The sequence below is a fragment of the Varanus komodoensis genome, unplaced genomic scaffold (genome assembly GCF_004798865.1).
Source record: "Varanus komodoensis strain SLA01 unplaced genomic scaffold, ASM479886v1 scaffold17, whole genome shotgun sequence".
Taxonomy (NCBI): Eukaryota; Metazoa; Chordata; class Lepidosauria; order Squamata; family Varanidae; genus Varanus; species Varanus komodoensis.
In genome coordinates, this window is record NW_025335505.1 from 3,539,352 (window position 1) to 3,558,272 (window position 18,921).

Sequence of the window (18,921 nt, forward strand, 5' to 3'; positions counted from 1 at the left end):
CTGCTAGGAGTCCTTCATCATCCAGGTGGTGCAGCAGTAGCTCTAGGAATCCCCAAGCAAGAACAAAGAAACAAGAGTACAACCAGAGAGATGGGAGGGGAGGGGAGGTGGAATGGCAGTGCATCCAAGTAACTAACGAAAATAAATGTTCATCAATATTTATTTACTTATTTATTTATTTAAAAATTTTATATGCTGTCTTTTATGTATGACATCTCAGGACGGCTTACGATATTAAAATCAGAATACAATAAAACAATCAATACAATATAATAAAACAATATATAACCAGTAAAAATAAATTGAATCATAAGTGACTGTTAAAACCATTAAAATACTAATTTTTAAAATAACAATGGAATAAAAAGGTTTTGACCTGGTGCCAAAAAAAATACAGGCTCGGTGGTAGGTGAACCTCTCCAGGGACTGCATTCCACAATCTGGTTGTCACTGCAGAGAAGGCCCTACTCTGAGTAGATGTCCTTTTTACCTCCTTCAGGGAGGGTTCCCGGAGCAGGACCTCTCCTGCAGATCATAAGGGGCTTGAGGGTGGATAAGGAAAGAGACGTTCCTTCAGGTATCCCGGTCCCAAGCCATTTAGGGCTTTACAGGTCAAAACCAGCACCTTGAATTGGGCCTGGACTTCAACTGGAAGCCACTGGAGAGATCCAAAAGAACTAACAGGAATGCACTGCCCCTGTCCCTCTCCCTGCACAGGTCATCATACAGGGCAACCAAGGCAGATTCAGTACCATAGCTGAACTGAAGCCAGACTGAAATGGGTCCAGATAATCCATTTCATCCAAGAGTGCTTGGAGTTGTCCCACCACCACCTGCTTGAGCACCTTGCCCAAAAATGGAATGTTGGCCACCGTTCTAAAGTTGGCGGCCACCTCTGGGTCCAGAGATGCCTTCTTCAGGATAGGCTGGATCACCACCTCCTTCAAGGGGCAGGGACCTGGCCCTCCCTCAGTGAGGTGTTAATAACCTCCTGGACCTAGGGACCAATCCCGTGACTGGATTCTTTAAGAAGTCAAAAAAGGCAAGGGTCAAGAAGACACATGGTAGGACGTGCCATTCCAAGCACCTTGTCCACATCATGAGGCCACAATAACTGAAACTCATCCAATAATAATGGACTAGATTATCTGGACACTTCCCATACTGGAACCATATCAACTGTGGAGTCCAGATCATGGGGGAATCTAAGCGATTTTTTCCTTAAAGTGCTGGTCAAATTCATCACAGTGGGCTGCCAAAGGTCCAACCACATCATTTTCCTGGCCAGAATGTGTCAGGCCTCACACTACTCCAAAAAGCTCCACTGAATGGCACTGTGAGGAAGCAATGGAAGCAGAGAAGAAATGCCTCTTCGCTGCCCTCACTGCCACAACATAGGCTTGATAATGAGCACATAAGTGTGTTCTGTCAGAGTTGCCCCAAGATTTCCTCCATCTGTTCGTCTCCCAGCCTGCTTCATCACCCCCAACTCAGGGGTATACCATCTTGCTGAGTGGGCTCTGCTAGGTGGGAGAGGACGCTTAGGAGCGATCGTGTCAATAACCACAAGGACAGTCTAATTTTATTCAGCTTTTTTCCTCCATGGTAATGAGGTCTTACCGCAGTCATCCACCACTGATTTCCAAGCCTCATTAAGAACACCCCTCTGTCCCTGATGCTTCACCCCTGCCCAGGTCTGTTCTCTCTCTCTCTCTCTTCCCACCCCCCTCTCCCCGAAACTCTTTTTTAACCTACCACTTGCCTTGAGTTGCCAACAGGTGGGCCAGGCAGAACTTTTCAGAGGGGCAAAAATGGCCCGCTGTTTTCCGTTTATGTTTATTAAGAAACAAACCATGTCATTTCTGTACAGCAAGGGCAACACATTCAATCCATAATTATACTTTGAAGCATAGAGTTCTGAAAGATACAAGCAAACAAACTTCCTGCTATAATAATAAGTTAACTTTTTTTATCCTAGACTGAGTAAATGATGAAATCATGACAAACACACACACACACATTTGCAGATGATACCAAAGTGGGGGCAGTGGCCACTACTGAGGAGCAGGTGGCCTGCTGTGGAAGTGGGAGCAGGACAAAAGGATGGCATTCCGTGTGGATAAGTGCAAGGTCTTGCACTTGAGACACAGGAATAGGTGTCACAGGTACAGGATGAGCAGCACCTGTGAAAGGGATCTCAGGGTACTTGTTGACAGCAGGCTGAACATGAGCCAGCAGTGTGATGCAGGGGTTAAGAAGGCAAATGCCACCCTTGAATGTGTAGCCAGAAGCATGGCTTCCAGATCTAGAGAGGTGTTGATAGCACTCTACACAACCCTTATGCATCCACAACTGGATTACCACATCCATTTCCGGGCTCCACATTATAGGAGAGACAACGCTAGGTTAGAATCAGTTCAGCGCAGGATCACAAGAGTGGTAGTCAGGCTGGGAGGGATGACATATGAGGAGAGATTGAGGGTAATGTGTCTTTTCAGCCTGGAGGAGAGGAGACACTAAGGGGATCTTTTACAGGTCTGTGAGGAGATATCATGTGGAGGAGGGCTGTGAGTGTTTCTTCCCTGCAGTGGGGAGCAGGACGCCTTCCAATGGGGTAAAGCTCAACTAAACAGGAAACCAGACTTCAGGATGGATGTCAGGAAGTACTTCCTGATGCTTAGGACCCCTAGGATATGGAATAGGCTTCCACAGAAGTTGATGGAGGCCCCATCAGTGAGGGTGTTCAAGGAATGATTGGACAACCACATGTTGGGGATTACATGAGCAGAGCCGGCTGGAGCTGGAGGTCAGTCTAGATGGCCCACTTTGTTCTTATGTTTCCATAAAGACAAGACTTCCAATAGTGAGAATTTTTTTAAAAAGCCATGCTTTGATTTTTAAATTACAATGCAATCCCCACAAGAGAGATGAAAGTCACTGCCCCTACCTCCCACCACCTCCCACCATCAAAGCTCCCACACTCATCCCAGACTCTCAGATTAGGTAATTTAAAAGGTCAATAGGATTTGGGAAAGAAATGGGTAGGGGGAAGCCCACTAAGAAAAAAAAGATTCTTGGTAAAATGGAAGGATTTTCAGTTGTGCTATTTGTGAAAACATGGTGCACTCATGCCTTTGGAGAGTTTTATGTGCTATTATTTTTGATTATTTTTGTTTTATTTTTTGTTTAGTCGCAAAGTCATACCCAACCCATCACGACCCCATGGACAACATTCCTCCAGGCTCCCCTGTCCTCCATCATCTCCCGGAGTCCACCCAAGCCCACACCCACTGCCCCAGTGACTCCATCTAGCCACCTCATCCTCTGCCGTCCCCTTCTCCTTTTTTCATCAATCATTCCCAGCATCAGGCTCTTCTCCAGGAAGTCCTTCCTTCTCATTAGGTGGCCAAAGTATTTGAGTTTCATCTTCAGTATCTGGCCCTCTAAAGAGTAGTCAGGGTTGATTTTCTTTAAGATTGACTGGTTTGAATAAACATTATTATCTGTTGCTGCATCATCATCATAATTCCAGTAACTGTTACTAAAGTGATGACAAATACCATTTCCAACTGGATAAATATATTACATTTGAATGGACCTTTGCTTTCCCCCTTTGCCTCTGCATTAGCTATTCCTGTGAATACAAATCATTCTAATTTAATCAGCTCTTCCAAGGGGTAAGAAGGCTTTTGAGATGGGGAACCATCAACTTAAAAAAGAAACTTGTTTTCCAAGACATTTGGACAATAAAGACTGTTTTACACAGCATTTTCTTTTTTGGACTGGAAGACAGGAAAGGGGAAAAAGACTGCCTTATAGTCTCAAATCATTTGCAAGTGAGAGTCTGGCAACTTCCCAGAACTACAGTAGCTAAGAGCGTCTCACCAGTGAGTAATTCTCTTGTATGTCTTGTGGAAGGCTGCCCACTGCTTACACTGCCCTTCTTCTAAATCTCCCAGCTACCAGATCAATGGGATTCCATTGCTTTGCTGGCACAAGGTTTCACCAATTGTCTTATTTAGATGTGAGAGGCAGCCATGACAGATCAATGCTACAGTGGAAGTGCATGGTAAATCCAGAGCTCAGTATCACGTAACACATAATTTCTCCATCGGATCTGAAAGAGGCAAGTGGACTTGCAAGGATGAGTTTTTACAGAAACCTTGCTTATCCATTGTGCTAATGGTATTTCGGCTGCATCCTGGGCTCAAATGGATCAAGGATGGTCAACCTGTGCCCCTGAGGCATGTGTGGCCCTCTTACGGGGAGCTTTCTGAGCCCCACTGTACTCCCCACCACCACTGTCTCAGTATCACTCATTCCTAGCAATTATACTGGAAAACAAGGCACTTGGGGAAGAGGCAGCTCTCTTCCCAACAGAATCTTCTTCCCCCAGTCTGTCAAAAAACTAGGGGGAAAGGGTGATTCTGCTTGGAACAGGGCATGGCATTGGAACTTATCTTGTTTCCCAACAAAATCCTGTACCCCATTGGCCATTGGATGTAGTTTGAGAGTCTGATTTTGCTGGGAAACAAGACACATCTCAAGCCTCCCAAGTCCAAGCCACTAGCCTCTTCTAGTGGTGGTCAGAAGGGCGCAGCTCACAATGGTGTGGCCTTCTGGTAGGAATGTGTGAGCAATTTGGCTTGCAAAGTGGGAATCCATCAGAGTTGTTCTACTTGGCTTCTAGGATTCATGCTCACTTTCTCTCAGCCCCAAGACTGCTTCATGTTGAGCCTTTGCAGTGTCTGGTGGGAAATGAGTTGGAGTTCTGCTTTCACACACTTAACTTGCGTGCTTTGTACACTTTGCACAGAAAATTAGGTAAATTGCATATTTTGTACAAATAATCACATACTTTGAGTACTTCACACAAAGAAGATGCTAGCATTCCCAAGCATTCACAATTTCGGGGTGGAACTGAGCATGAGAAAGCAGTTTCATACAGGATTCCAGTCAGAGCATTGAATTCCTACACAATACCCATCAAAGCTGCACACTTCTGAACTAGATTAACCAGATTTGTCCAACTTTTGATCCAATAAGCTACACACAATCACCAATATGGCAGCCCAGCACGAGTGCAATAGACTTCCTGTATTTGATGGGCTGGACCCAGGAAAGGCTGGTAACCTGCAAGATTGCTAGGGTGATTTGGTTTGGTGGGGCACAAGTTATGAAGACCTTATTTTTCTATAACTATAATTATTGTCCTGTTTCATCTGCCATGTTTGTCAGAGTACCATCCTGAAACTTTCAAATATACATTGTCAGATGTGTCGGCATCTCTCCCTCTTTTTTTTCTAAAACCCAGAAGATGCATCCCCACCAATAAGACCCCATCAAATTGGGATATATAGCTCCATATCATTGACCCTTGTTAGTGATGGTGACACCAAGATTATAATTATTTATCACACAGCTATGAGTTCTGAAGCGAACAAAAAATAGAAGCTGGGAATCCGTTTGTGGTTTATATAAGCATCAATCTACAATCTGCTACAATCCACCAAATATCTGGGAAACTAGTTGCCACAAATAGGTTTATTAAAATTTGGAAAACTCAACCTTGTGAAAGTTCTCCAAAATCCATCTTGAAGCTCATTCTGGCTTAAAATCATATCAAATTCCCAGCATTACTTTTTTTCTTCTTATTTTTTCAAATTTGTGCAGCAATTTTGTACCTCTTTGAAATATATGCTTTCTTCTCCCATTGTTTAAAGCATATATTCATGTATTTTTCAAAGTTGCAAATGTTTCCATGTGCTGTCAGCATATTTCCCCCCTTTGGAGTCTTCAAATCATATTGCAAGCTCAGAAATATAACGACTAAAACCATAGATTATATCAAATGTGTTTACAGACTAGAAAATGCAAACTGGCTAAATTCTGAAATAAAAATGAATTCAAATGAAGTGGTTTAAACCGCTGTGCTGCTGGGCTGGTTGAAAGGTCACCGGTTCGAATCTGCAAAACGGGGTGAGTTCCCGTTGCTCCGTCCCAGCTCCTGCCAACCTTGCAGTTCGAAAGCATGCAAATGCAAGTGGATAAAAGGTACCACTTCAGTGGGCAGGTAACAGCGTTCCGTGCACCTCGGTGTTTAGTCATGCCAGCCACATGACCACGGAGACTGTCTGTGGACAAACGCTGGCTCCCTTGGCTAGGAAACGGAGAGGAGCACTGCCCCCTAGAGTCAGGCATGACTGGACTTAATGTCAAGGGGAAACCTTTACCTTTACCTTTTACCATAAACTAGTTCCAAAATTTAAAGTAATGCAACTTGAATGCAACATACTTCTACCATAAACTACATATATGCTGTGGTGGGGCTAATCCTCTAGGTTCCAGATCCAGAAAGAGCAGAAGCATGGTAATTCTGCCAGGAAAACCACAGAAATTTGTGCCAATTGTGTCATATGGAAAGCAGTTTAGGTTTACATGCTAGCTATGCTCTGAGGACCTCAGATGGAGTAATGTTTTATAATTACGATTATCAATTGTCATCCTGAGACCTTGGTAAAGGATGGGGTAGAAATGCTTTTAAATAGCCAAAGCTGTCTGGGCAGTTCATGACGATTCATAAGCATAGGTACAATTACAAAAATGGATGATGAATAATAGTGTGAGCACATTAAAATACTACGTAACATTTTAATAGACACATTTAACAAAATTAAACAACTTTTAAAAATCAATAAAAATTGATCTGTTGAAACAGCTGATACATCCCATTCTATGCCTGGAAGTAGAAGGCATACCTCCTTTTTGCTTTCTGTGAAGGTGGCATTTGAAGGAAGACCTGAGATGCAGACCATGGTGTCAAGGTAGATGGAAGTCAGGAGAGTTGTTCCATCATGCATTGGGTCCCAAGCCATGTACGGCTTTATAGATTAGGACAGGGGTCCTCAAACTTTTTCAACAGGGGGCCAGTTGACAGGTGCCAGCAGTGGGCAGGGGCCACCAAGGCAGTGCCTGCAGGGGGGCACAGGCTAGTGAGGGGGTGGGGCACGTGCACACATGAGCACACAATGTGGGGAATGGGGGGGGCGCATGGGGTGAGGCACCGGCTTGCTTGCAAGGAGATCGTTTTCTACGAGAGAGACCAAAATGACCTCCTTGCAAGCAAGCTGTGCACCCACGCCCGCCCGTGCACATGCTTGGCGAGTGTAAAACCTTTGGGGCGGGCCAGTTAAATGGGTATGGCGGGCCGTATCCGGCCCACGGGCCTTAGTTTGAGGAACCATGGATTAGAACTAGCACCTTGAACCGAGGTTGGAAGCACACAGGGAGGCAGTGCAGGTGGATCAGAGTTGGTCTTGTATGTACTGATGCCACATTAAAAACAAAATATGTATCTAGGTCTGCTCATACAATCCTACTCCTTTACTACCACTATGACTTTTGCATGTCTGCAAAAAGATGGCTTTGTGAAATCACTCTTCTGAGGTCTGCTTAACTCCACATAACAGAGCCTAAATCTCTTGAATGAGTTCATTCCCTAAAATGTCTTTAAACATGGGATGCAAGAAGGGCACAGGAATTCTTAGCTATATGTGAACTTCCTTTTTTATGTTTCCCTGAAACATTTGTCTTAGACATTCTGGGATGGTGAGAGTCAGTGAGCAGTGTTCGAAGTAAGAATATATATTGAGATTTTAAACCATTTCCCTCATGAGTCAGGATACTTTATACGTGCCAATATATAAAGTACAATAGAGCAAAAGTGTTCATAAATTGATATTAAAACTCTGGTTTTATTGCACAAAATTAACTGAGAATTCTAGGTCTGCTCTTACTATGGGGACTTGATTTACTAATCCAGGATGATGTGTTACAGAGGATATAGGATAGGGAAGATCTGCCACAGCAAGTCAGAAACAAGCTACGGGTTCAGGGGCATGCATCGAACTACCACCTGGTGGGGAGATTCAAGGGGGAATTTTACTCACATCCCTCACAGCCCCACAGTGGTTCCTTTTCCAAGGTCACTGCTGTGACCTTAGATGAGGATGGGGAGGGTAGGAAGGGAACAGGTGGTGGATCTGGTACATTCATAATCCTCTCCATTCCTCTCCCTGCCCATGGCTGGTAAGCAATCTAGACAGGAGAGGAGCAGGAAGCAAACATGGTTTTGTCATTTATCTTCTCTTGCCTGCCTATTTCCAGCAGGGAGTTGGCTTTTTTGCACCGCTCCAGCACTGGCAGGCTCCATCAGTCAATAAATGATCAGCTATGTGGCCAAGTTCTTTTGTAAAACTGCATTATCACTGGATTAGGGTGGAAACAAAGTGTACTTTGAGATGGTAAAAGGTGAGCCAATATCACAAATGCTGTGATAAAATGGAGATTTTCCCAGATTATGTGCTTGATCATTGCAATCAACCTACGAGTAATCTACATTGAACTAAATGCTACTTACACAACAAAAACATGTATAGGATTGTATCAATAGACTGCAATTTTCAAACCAGCCATTTCGATGTTACCATGGGTCATTTGAAGGTAAATGATTTCAGGATTATGAACAGAATATATCTACTGTGTCAGTTTTGCATCCTTGCAATATGTTTTTTTTCTTTCATCCAATGACAGAAATTACTATAAAAATTATAGTGCAATAATAAAATCCAATATACCTCCTACATGTATATGCCCTACATATTCATCACTATTTTCATTAGCTGGAGAAGCATATTTAAATATATTGATTTTCATTTAAAAAGAAAAGGATTACTTCATAGCTGAACCGATGAATATATCTACCATGCCAGCATTTATAATTTGACCTACGTTGTTCTACAGGTGTCTGCTCTGGTCGTGTTCATAGAATGATCAGATTTTCCCCTTTAAAGTGGAAGGAAAGAGCTGGTCTTGGAGCACCCTGCTGCTGCAGACACTTCAGTGGGTTTGCCCCAAACCATGGGGCAAGATTCAGGGTATTCTATGGCATCTCAGGGCAGGTCAAGGGAAAGCTTGCATCTGTAGGGTCCATTGCCTTCCCATTCCCTTGGCAAAATTGTGTGTGTGGGGTGGTGCCGGTGGGGAGATGTCAGCAGCTTTCCCTCCCGTTGCAAGGAAGGAAAAGCAGAGATGCAAGCATGTACCTAAACCAGAAAGGTATGGCTGTACAAACAACTCCCTAATTCTGTGGAAAGGACTTGCACAAGAAAACTAGAAATGGCCAAAATCTCCTTCTGTTTCATGATTGTTCCATGACTTTGTCCACACACCCAGTGTTCTGTAGGTTAGCTGCACCCTCCATCCTATTTTTTATTATTATTATTATTATTATTATTATTATTATTATTATTATTATTACATTTCTATGCCGCCCCTTGCTGAAACCTCGGGGCGGCTTACAACACAAGGGACTTATTTAACCTAAATAATTTCTGAAGTTCATTTCAGAAGTCGTGCATGCAGAGTTTACAAGCTGCACATAAGTGCATATGAGCGTTCATCAAAACACCAACCACATACAGCCTTTATGTGATTTTGCATCCATTTCAATATTCCCTTTTTCACAATATTTTAGGCTGCAATTGTATACAGAATTAACTGGTAATAAGTCCCTTGGAACTCTGTGGAGATTATCCCTAAGGAACTATATATAGAATTGAACTGTTAATCCATATGCACACATGCATTGATTAAGTCACAGCACAACATTAATTGCATTCATTGCCTGTTGCTTATTCAGTGCACGCACGGGTATGCATGTAAGTGAAAACGAAAGCAGCACCTGAAACTTTGAAAAAGTGGGCCAGTGTAACTGCTTGCAGAAAGGCCATTACTCAGAAAAGAAATAATGAATATTTGCTGCTGCTTTTATGAAAACAGATAGTTCATTGCTTCAAACTCTAGAGAACATTTCAGGTAGGGTGCTTTTATAAACACATCTAAAGAAAACTATCAAAAGCCACTAGGGAAATAAAGTGCTCAGGGCAACAGATTTTGTCCTCATTATCGTTGTTCAAAATAAAACCATGCAACTGAGCTTCTAAAAGAAGCTGAGATTGGCACAATGACTCAAATAAGTCATTTTTGTTCTCAGCTAGGAGGTGTTAATCAGAATTGTTGATTATTAACACCAGCTTTCACTTACAGATAAACAACCCTGGTCTTGAAGTATTTTACCTCTCCCTCTGCCATGTTCCTTGGGTGTTAATGAATGATAAATACTCTTGATCCCTAGTACCTTATTAATTATCAGTCCTTTCTTTTTAATGTACTTTATGGAAGAGAACTTGCATGCCTAGTGTTAAAAAGTTATAAACCTTTTAACATTTCCACAGAACATCTATTCCTTTGCTCAATTTTGTGATTCATTCTATGACCACCAGAATAATACACAAGGGCCCTTGGTTCCATTAGGTTCGCTTGCTAACCTGCAAAGTTACTAAGATACTCTTAAACTAGGGGAATGTTGGTCTGGACTGTAAAAGTACCCATATAGATTGCCCTACAAGAAATCCACACTGAAATCTTCTGGAAGGGGAACTAAGGATTAGAGGAGGGGGAGGACAAAGGCATCAATTTTTCAAGTGAGTAGATTATTCTCAAGTAGGATTATTACATTCCATTTCCTTGGTCCATAGAATTCAAACATATGCTGAACAGTTTAATCATGTACAAACTAGAGCAGTGAACTAAATTTTATTATTCATACTTTTTTGTTGCTTTGCTTTGCTCTTAGAATCTGCAATTGTACTCACCTGTTGGCTCTCTGATTTTTTTTCCAAGTGTCAGGCCTACACAGCATGTGACACACTTTGATGCAGTTCTCCAATTAAAAATACGCAGCCTAACAGACACTTGACAACCTTCCTGTTTCAGCAGACTTCAAAGCCAGGGACTTTATCAAACCTCTGGTGGATCACTACGCATGATGTGGGGACAGTGTTTAGCTTGGATAGTCACACACTGTGCAGAAACTGAGGGGCAGATGGACTAAACTATAATTAATTCAGCTCTGCATGTTTCAGATACACTTTTCAGCAGAGGCATGGTAAAACAGGCAGCATTCTCTGTTTTCTCTAGATAAGCACACTCTATATGTGCCTTTATAAGAAGCAATGTCTATTTATATGCAGAACGGCAATGGCAGGAACGACTCTTGAGCAAAGTGTGGCATCTCACATGAGGAGAGCTCAGGAACCATTGAAATGTGATGGATTTCTCATAGAAGCAGACTTTTCATGTGATATATGCATTGTATGCCACTGGTGAGGCCAGTAAATAATCACTGTGATAGCTGACACTGGTGTCTGTTGTAGCATCAACACTGAATCTCCCTAAGTGTGTTGATTTTTTTAGATGAGTGCTCTCCAGTCTGGTGCCCCCAGGTGTTCTGATGACATTTCACAGCATTACTGACCAACTTTCATCTTGGATAGGTCTGATGGAAGTTGAATTCCAAAATACCTAGAGAACACTTGCTTGGGGAAGACTGACTGCATTAGAGTAACAGAACTACTTGATAACGCAAGTTGCACAACCAGCTGTGCAGTGCCCAACAACCCTGTGTCAAGATCTTGCACTCAGGCACTGACTGGCCCCCGTGCAGAGCTGGGAGCACATAAGCCATTGATTGAAAAGAATCCCTTTAAGTGAAGGCAACACCTTATAATACCCCATGTTTCCATAGATCCTTGAATCCTAAACATTATTTTGTACATATTATTTGAATAGGGGTGATAAAACAATATCCCACAAAAGCTCCTATATAATTTTTGAACCTGGTGCTGCCAGTCTGTATGCCAGGAGCAGAAGAAGTAAAATCAAGATTGCGAACTGAAACCTCTCAACAAGGCTGCCCTGCATCAAGTCAGAAGCTTGCTTCCTCCAGTGGGGTATTGCCTGTGCTGTGGGCAAGGTCTCAGCCATGGGCATTTCCTAGCCTTATTCTTAGAAAAAGAGAAACAGAGTGAGCCAGAAGGGGCCTCCTGGGCTATCTAATCTGTTCTCTGGTTCCAGCTGGTTCCACTCATGACATGCCTACCATGTGCTTGCCCATTCTTGAGGTGCTTTAATATGGAGATCCCTCAGGTTAAACCTGGAAACTTTTATGGTAAAACAGGTGTGCTGCCACTGAAATAAAGAATACTTTCTATCCCCTTCTCTTCCAAAATCTTTTTCATTTCAAGGGTGGAGCAGCAAGTTGAGTTTTTACCCACAGCTTCACTAAGGTAGATCCAAACCTTTATGCAGAGCTGGGATTCCACCCTGTGGCACACACTTTTTTTGTTTTAGGTCCCAATATGTGTGTGGTTGGAGGGCAGAAATCTGATTTCATCACTGTCAAATATAATGCATAGCTCCAGAGTACTCCATGGATTGATTTTGCATGAGCTTTCTTAGCAGAAAAGGTCAAAATGATTTTCCAATTGAAACTGGTCTATCTGGAATAATAAAGCATATGCAGTCTGGCATGTAATCTTGCAATACATGAGGTTATATGAACTGAATATCCATTCTTGGGTAAGGAGATCTAGTGCAATCTAGATATTTAGTCAGGGTAATGTGGCATCACTGAGTGCTCTCAGTGACAGCATCCACTGCTCTATGACTACCTCCTTCAGTGAGAATATAGTGTTCATTAAAAAGCAAAGCATAGACAATCTCAGTTCACAGATGCAAACGTATTGTATTAATTAATACTAGAAAAAACTGCTCAAGGAAAAGGAGATCTATTTCAAATGTCAGGGTTTGAATACAGTATATGGTCCGGGTATATGGTCCAGCACTGTTCACGGCCGGAGGGGAGGGGAGGGGGGGTCGCTTTGGTTTACCGGGCCTCCATCACTCTCACGGGACTTCCTGTCCCTTCGAGACCAGGGCTGGAGTGTCTCTACTTGGTGTTGGGCGACCGAGACAGATTGGGGATTCTGTTGGTGTACCGTGCACCCTTCTGCCCAACAGTCTCCCTGCCTGAGCTGACGGAAACGGTCTCGGACCTGGTGTTGAGGACCCCCAGGATGCTGGTCCTGGGGGACTTCAATATCCATGCCGAGGCTAGTTTGACCGGGGCGGCTCAGGACTTCATGGCTTCCATGACGGCCATGGGGCTGTCTCAACATGTCACCGGCCCGACCCATGAACGTGGACACACTCTGGACCTGGTTTTCTCGACGGGGCAGGAAGAGGGTGGTCTGAGGGTGAGGAATTTATGCTTGACTCCCCTGTCATGGTCAGATCACTTCCTAGTGAGGTTTGTGCTCGAGAGCGACATCTCCCTCTGTAAGGGTGCAGACCCGATTGTGTGGGTCCGCCCCCGGAGCCGGATGGATCCGGAAGGATTCCTGAAGGCTCTGGGGGAGTTTCCGGCTGACAAGACGGGTGCTCCTTTCGAGGCTCTGGTTGAACTGTGGAATGGGGAGATGACCAGGGCTGTAGACACGATCGCTCCTAAGCGTCCTCTCCCACCGGGCAGAGCCCGCTCTTCCCCTTGGTACACTCCAGAATTGAGGGCAATGAAGCAGGTTGGGAGACGGCTAGAGCGTAGGTGGAGGAAATCACGTGATGAATCTGACCGAACACACTTAAGAGCCCACTATCGGGCCTATGCTGTGGCGGTGAGGGCGGCGAAAAAGAGACACTTCTCCGCTTCCATTGCCTCCTCACAATGCCGTCCGGCGGAGCTCTTTCGAGTGGTGCAAGGCCTGGTTCACCCAGGGCCAAAGGAAGAGCTGATTCCACCCTCAAAGGCCCGCTGTGACGACTTTGCCGAGCATTTTAGGGAGAAAATCGCTCAGATTCGTCACGAGCTGGATTCCACTATTGATTCAGAGGTTTTAAGGGAGACACCAACGCTGCCGTCTGGTCCAGAATTATTGGATGAATTTCAGTTACTGCAGCCCGATGATGTGGACAAGGTGCTTGGACGAGTACGTCCTACCACTTGCCTTCTGGACCCTTGCCCGTCTTGGTTAATAAAGGATTCCAAGCACGGGATTGGAACCTGGATCTTGGAAGTGGTTAACGCTTCTCTGAGGGAGGGTCGGGTGCCTGCCCCTTTAAAGGAGGCGGTAGTCCGACCGGTCCTGAAGAAGGCGTCACTGGATCCAGGGATGGCCGCTAACTATAGACCAGTGGCCAACATCCCGTTTCTGGGCAAGGTGTTAGAGCGAGTGGTGGCGGGACAACTCCAAGCACTCTTGGATGAAACTGATTATCTGGACCCATTTCAGTCCGGCTTCAGACCCGGGTACGGTACTGAATCTGCCTTGGTCGCCCTGTACGATGACCTGTGCAGGGAGAAGGACAGGGGGAGTGCGTCCCTGTTGGTTCTCCTGGACCTCTCAGCGGCTTTCGATACCATCGACCATGGTATCCTTCTGGATAGGCTGGCGGGATTGGGGGTCGGAGGCACCGCTTTGCGGTGGTTCCGCTCCTATCTCAACGACCGATTCCAGAAGGTGGTGTTGGGGGACTATGGCTCTGCGCCATGGCAGCTTTGCCATGGGGTACCGCAGGGTTCCATTTTGTCCCCTTTACTGTTCAATATCTACATGAAACCGCTGGGAGAGGTCATCAGGAGGTGTGGGCTGCGGACCCATCAGTATGCTGGTGATACCCAGCTCTACCTCTCGTTTTCCACCAATCCAGGTGAGGCAGTGGCTGTACTGAACCGGTGCCTGGCCGAGGTAATGGGCTGGATGAGGGCCAATAAACTGAAGCTCAATCCAGACAAGACGGAGGTCCTGTTGGTTGGCGGTTCGGGCTTCGGAGAAGGTGACCTGAACCTTGTCCTGAATGGGGTTGCACTCCCTCCTAGGGACAAGGTCCGCAGCTTGGGAGTGCTCCTCGACCCGGAGCTTTCACTTGAAGCTCAGGTGACAACAGCGGCGAGGAGCGCTTTCCTCCAGCTTCGGCTGATTCATCAGCTGCGCCCCTACCTGGAGTACGACTGCCTTGCAACAGTGACTCATGCGCTGGTGACTTCCCGTCTTGACTTCTGTAACGCGCTCTACATGGGGCTACCCTTGAAGACGGTCCGGATACTTCAATTGGTTCAGAATAGAGCTGCCAGGCTGCTGACGGGGACTGGACGTTATGTTCACATGACGCCAGTTCTCCGTCAGCTTCACTGGCTCCCCATTGAAGTCCGGGCCCAATTCAAGGTGTTGGTAATGACCTATAAAGCCCTAAACGGCTTGGGTCCTGGTTACCTGAAGGAGCGCTTACATCCATATTTGCCCAGTCGCCCCCTGAGATCGGCGGGAGAGGCCCTTCTCCGGGAGCCCTCCGTGAGAGAAATTAGGAGGGTGGTTACTCGGAGAAGGGCTTTCTCAGCGGTGGCGCCTAAGTTATGGAATGCGCTCCCCAGAGAGGTCCGCCTGGCGCCGTCGTTATTTGTTTTTCGGCGCCAGGCTAAGACCTTTTTATTTAAGCAACATTTTAAATGCTAAATACAATTGAATTTTATCTGGCCAGGGCGGCTTATTTTATAATGTGAGTTTTAATTAAGATTATTTTATATGGATTTTAACTTGTTTTATCTATGTTGTAAGCCGCCCCGAGGCTTCGGCGAATGGGGCGGCATAAAAATGTTTTAATAAAAATAAATAAATAAAATACAGTTCAATAAAATCTGCTAGAAAAATTGCATGGGTATACAGTGATAAACAAACCACAAGGTAAGCAGAGGTCAGGTGAGAACAACCTCCTGACTATTTGAGCTGTTCTGCACACTAATAAGCTATGAAAACACACAAGTAAAGTATAAGAATTCCATCCATTTGTGGAGTGAAAACTCAATGGATTTTTCTGGCTTGGTCCTGAGATGTTTGTTCAATTTCCCTCTAACAGGTATGCATAGCTGTGGGATTGGGGATGTTTGAGGAATCCAGTTGTGGTGTGGGAATCCATTGGATTTCCTCAGTTTGGATCTCTGGACTCCATTCTGCTTTCTCTTTTCCCTGAGCCTGCCTCATGCCAAGTATCTGCATGGGCATCTGGAAAGAAGCAAGTTCAAACAGAGTTCTCCTTCCACTCATGTGACTTTTTCTCCCTTATAGTGCAAAGAGTTCCTACTTTAAGGAGATCTTTTTCATAGGAAATATCTGTAGGGAGAAAACCCACCACATCTGTCAAAGAGGTCAAACATTTTACAGAGGTTTATGGAAGTGCTGCATATTTCAGTTCATGTGCAAATACCTCTCTAAGAAAGGCCCTGCAGAACCCCATATATTTTCCTATGGACTGTTCATTGCAGGAATGTAGAAACATTATTTCGGAACGTCTCATTGAGAAACTCTTGATAACCTTCCGAGGATGTTTTCATGCCTTGATATGTTATGGAAAGAATCTACAGTCAAAACAAGTTTCTACATTTCTGATAGATTTGCTACTGGTGAGTCATTGAAAGAGTTGCCATGTGTGGCCAGATATTGTGATATATCAGTTTATTTTTGCTTCTGTGTAAATATGTCTAGGATCAGGTTTGAAGAGAGCCAAGCTAGGTTGAATTACTTAGAAAAGGTTTTGTCCTTTATCTATATTTTGGCAGAGCATAAAACTCCTTCATTCATGAAATTACTAATCCTTCATTTCATGCTGAAATTCTTTCTCCATCAGGTTTGTTAGTGAGGGTCACTTTCTCCTCAGAGCCAATGCTGGAAGATGGAAGATAGCTTGAGTTCCTGAGGAGTAGGCAGGTACAGAAAAGATAAAACATTTTATAAAATACTATTTCCATAAGCATTGTGGTTCTTTACTCATGTACCAAAAGAAATGTAACACTGTCATCAAGGAGCTAGGAAAAGTAACAGTTGCAGTATTATTTCTGGGGCTGGCCCATTTTCAAAGCTGCTGGCTTTTCCCCCTAAGAAAGCAAACAAAATGTGTGAGTACATTTGGGAACGTTCTCTTCAAAGATCATTCCCTGTCATTAAATCACTGCAATGCACGGAAATAACAGGAGGAGACATGCTTAAGACCTACCTTGCCAACATATTGGTAATCTGATCCAGTATATTCCTCCAACAAGAAGAATTGGTTCCACATCCAGCCTCGTTTCTGGCGGTGCAGAGCTTTTCCGTCATTCCCTGTTCCCTGGGCCACAAAATTTTGAGGCTGATGGTCTGTAGTCCTGGTGAATACCATTGTTGTCAAACAGGGGTGTAGTAGGCATACCCAGAGTAGCAGCATCAGTAAGACTTGTGGTATTGTCATAGTCTTCCACTGCCAATTGTCTTCCCAAGTGCCTTTGGATGAGTGATTAATATTACACTTTGCTTCAGATGGAACACTTGGTCCTTCTTCAGTGGATCATGCAGCCAACCAACTTACAACAGTGCATCTCTAGTCCGTGCATATCCAAATTCTTAAAGCAAACAGGGGGAAAATATGTTACAGATATGTAATTGTAAGCTGAAAACATGCCTTTGACTATATTAGGTTTCTCACCGTTCTTGGCAGCATAGCAGCTAAATCTTATAGCAAATTGTTTTTTCCCTGCAAGCATCAAACAAACAGCTGATGTGGCAACTATAAAGGTTATCTAGAAACTGTCACCTAAATTGAGGTTTGCAAAATACATTTGGCAGCTTAGTTTAAGATGAAATGCCTAAGAAAAATGAACTGTGCAGATAAGCATGCTTCCCTTGCACCCCCCAATATCCCTACTTTAAACTTCTGAATTTAAAAATATTCATCACGCAGGGTAGGGAATTTGTACCATTGGTGCTTACATGTTAAATACCACAACTAGAAATGTTTTCCACCTGATTTGATTTACAAGTAATCCAGTATTTTATTAATCATGTTACCAAGAAGCACTTAAAGGCTAACACAAAGGCAGTTTTAGAAATCACCGAAATGGTGAAATGCTAGTTCCCCAGGGTGCTTTAAATGGCAAAAGAAGCCATCATATGCATCAGAAGAAATGCAACATGACAAGAAGCAAACTTTCTAATAAAGAAATCTCCTAAGATGCAAAGTTCCAGGACAAACTAATGTAGAAGACATCAGCCATGAGTGGAAGTGATAAAGGAGAATGGGATTTGATCTGCATTTGAGGTCGTGGCAGGATGAAACTCGGGTAGTCTGGGGAAATGATGCATGTAGGCCTGTACATTACATGCACTGTACCTACACTGCGGACAGTCCTCCCCCTCCAGAAAGTGCTTGCTTCATTGAGAACCTTATACAGTGAATGGATGTAGATACATGCACAGAATGTATGAAACTGCCCTATACAGAGTTCTACTTCTGATCCATCTAATCAAATGATTTCTACTGTAACTGGCAGCAGTTCTCAACAATAGTCTTCCTCTGCCCTGATATGTGAGAATGTTGACCTGGACATGTTAGGGACTGAAGCAGGAGCTTCCACATATATGAACTCTACTCATTTCCATGTCCATCTCTTCCTTCAAAAGACCTGGAGAAGTTTACACTGAATTCCCAAATAGTCTCCCATCCAGGAAGCTTACAAGGGTAGTTTTACTGCACTTCAATGGCAGAAGTGCACCAACTGCCTTGAGATTTTCCTTTCCAGATGTCCCGTTGATTTCAGGGGTCCCACTGATTTCAACAGGTCTATTCAGAGAATCATTAAGTCGACACCCACCCCTATGTTGTGTGGGAATAGAAACAGATTTCTAAAAAATGTTTCTACTTGTTCTTAAAGCATTTATTTGAAAACTATTGCCTCTGAACTCCAATCTGTGCTCTCCTTTCTGATAATCTGGTTGGCAAATTTGGCTTTAATAGTATCTCTAAACTATTTCCCTCAACTGCATCAGTTATACTTTTGACAGCTGCCTACTGCTGAATGTTAGAAGGTTCTAGAAAAGATCTTTTACTTCTGTGTAGTTGCAGCATATCTGTATGAACCTAAATTTATGTGTTTTGGCTGAAGCCACTCAGGAGTCTTACATACAAGCTGAAGCACAAAGGATATTTACAGTACATTTT

General features: G+C 44.0%; 1 protein-coding gene across 1 annotated transcript in view; it reads right to left on the reverse strand.

Annotated features, from left to right (window-relative positions):
• LOC123021510 (cadherin-10-like) overlaps positions 1–17,175 on the reverse strand; it is a 90,174-nt gene extending 72,999 nt beyond the window's left edge. Inside the window, exon 1 of the mRNA XM_044426268.1 lies at positions 16,945–17,175. Within this exon, the coding sequence (XP_044282203.1) occupies positions 16,945–17,175 (231 nt within the window). The remainder of the gene's footprint in view (positions 1–16,944) is intronic.
• Between the last annotated feature and the right edge of the window lie 1,746 nt (positions 17,176–18,921).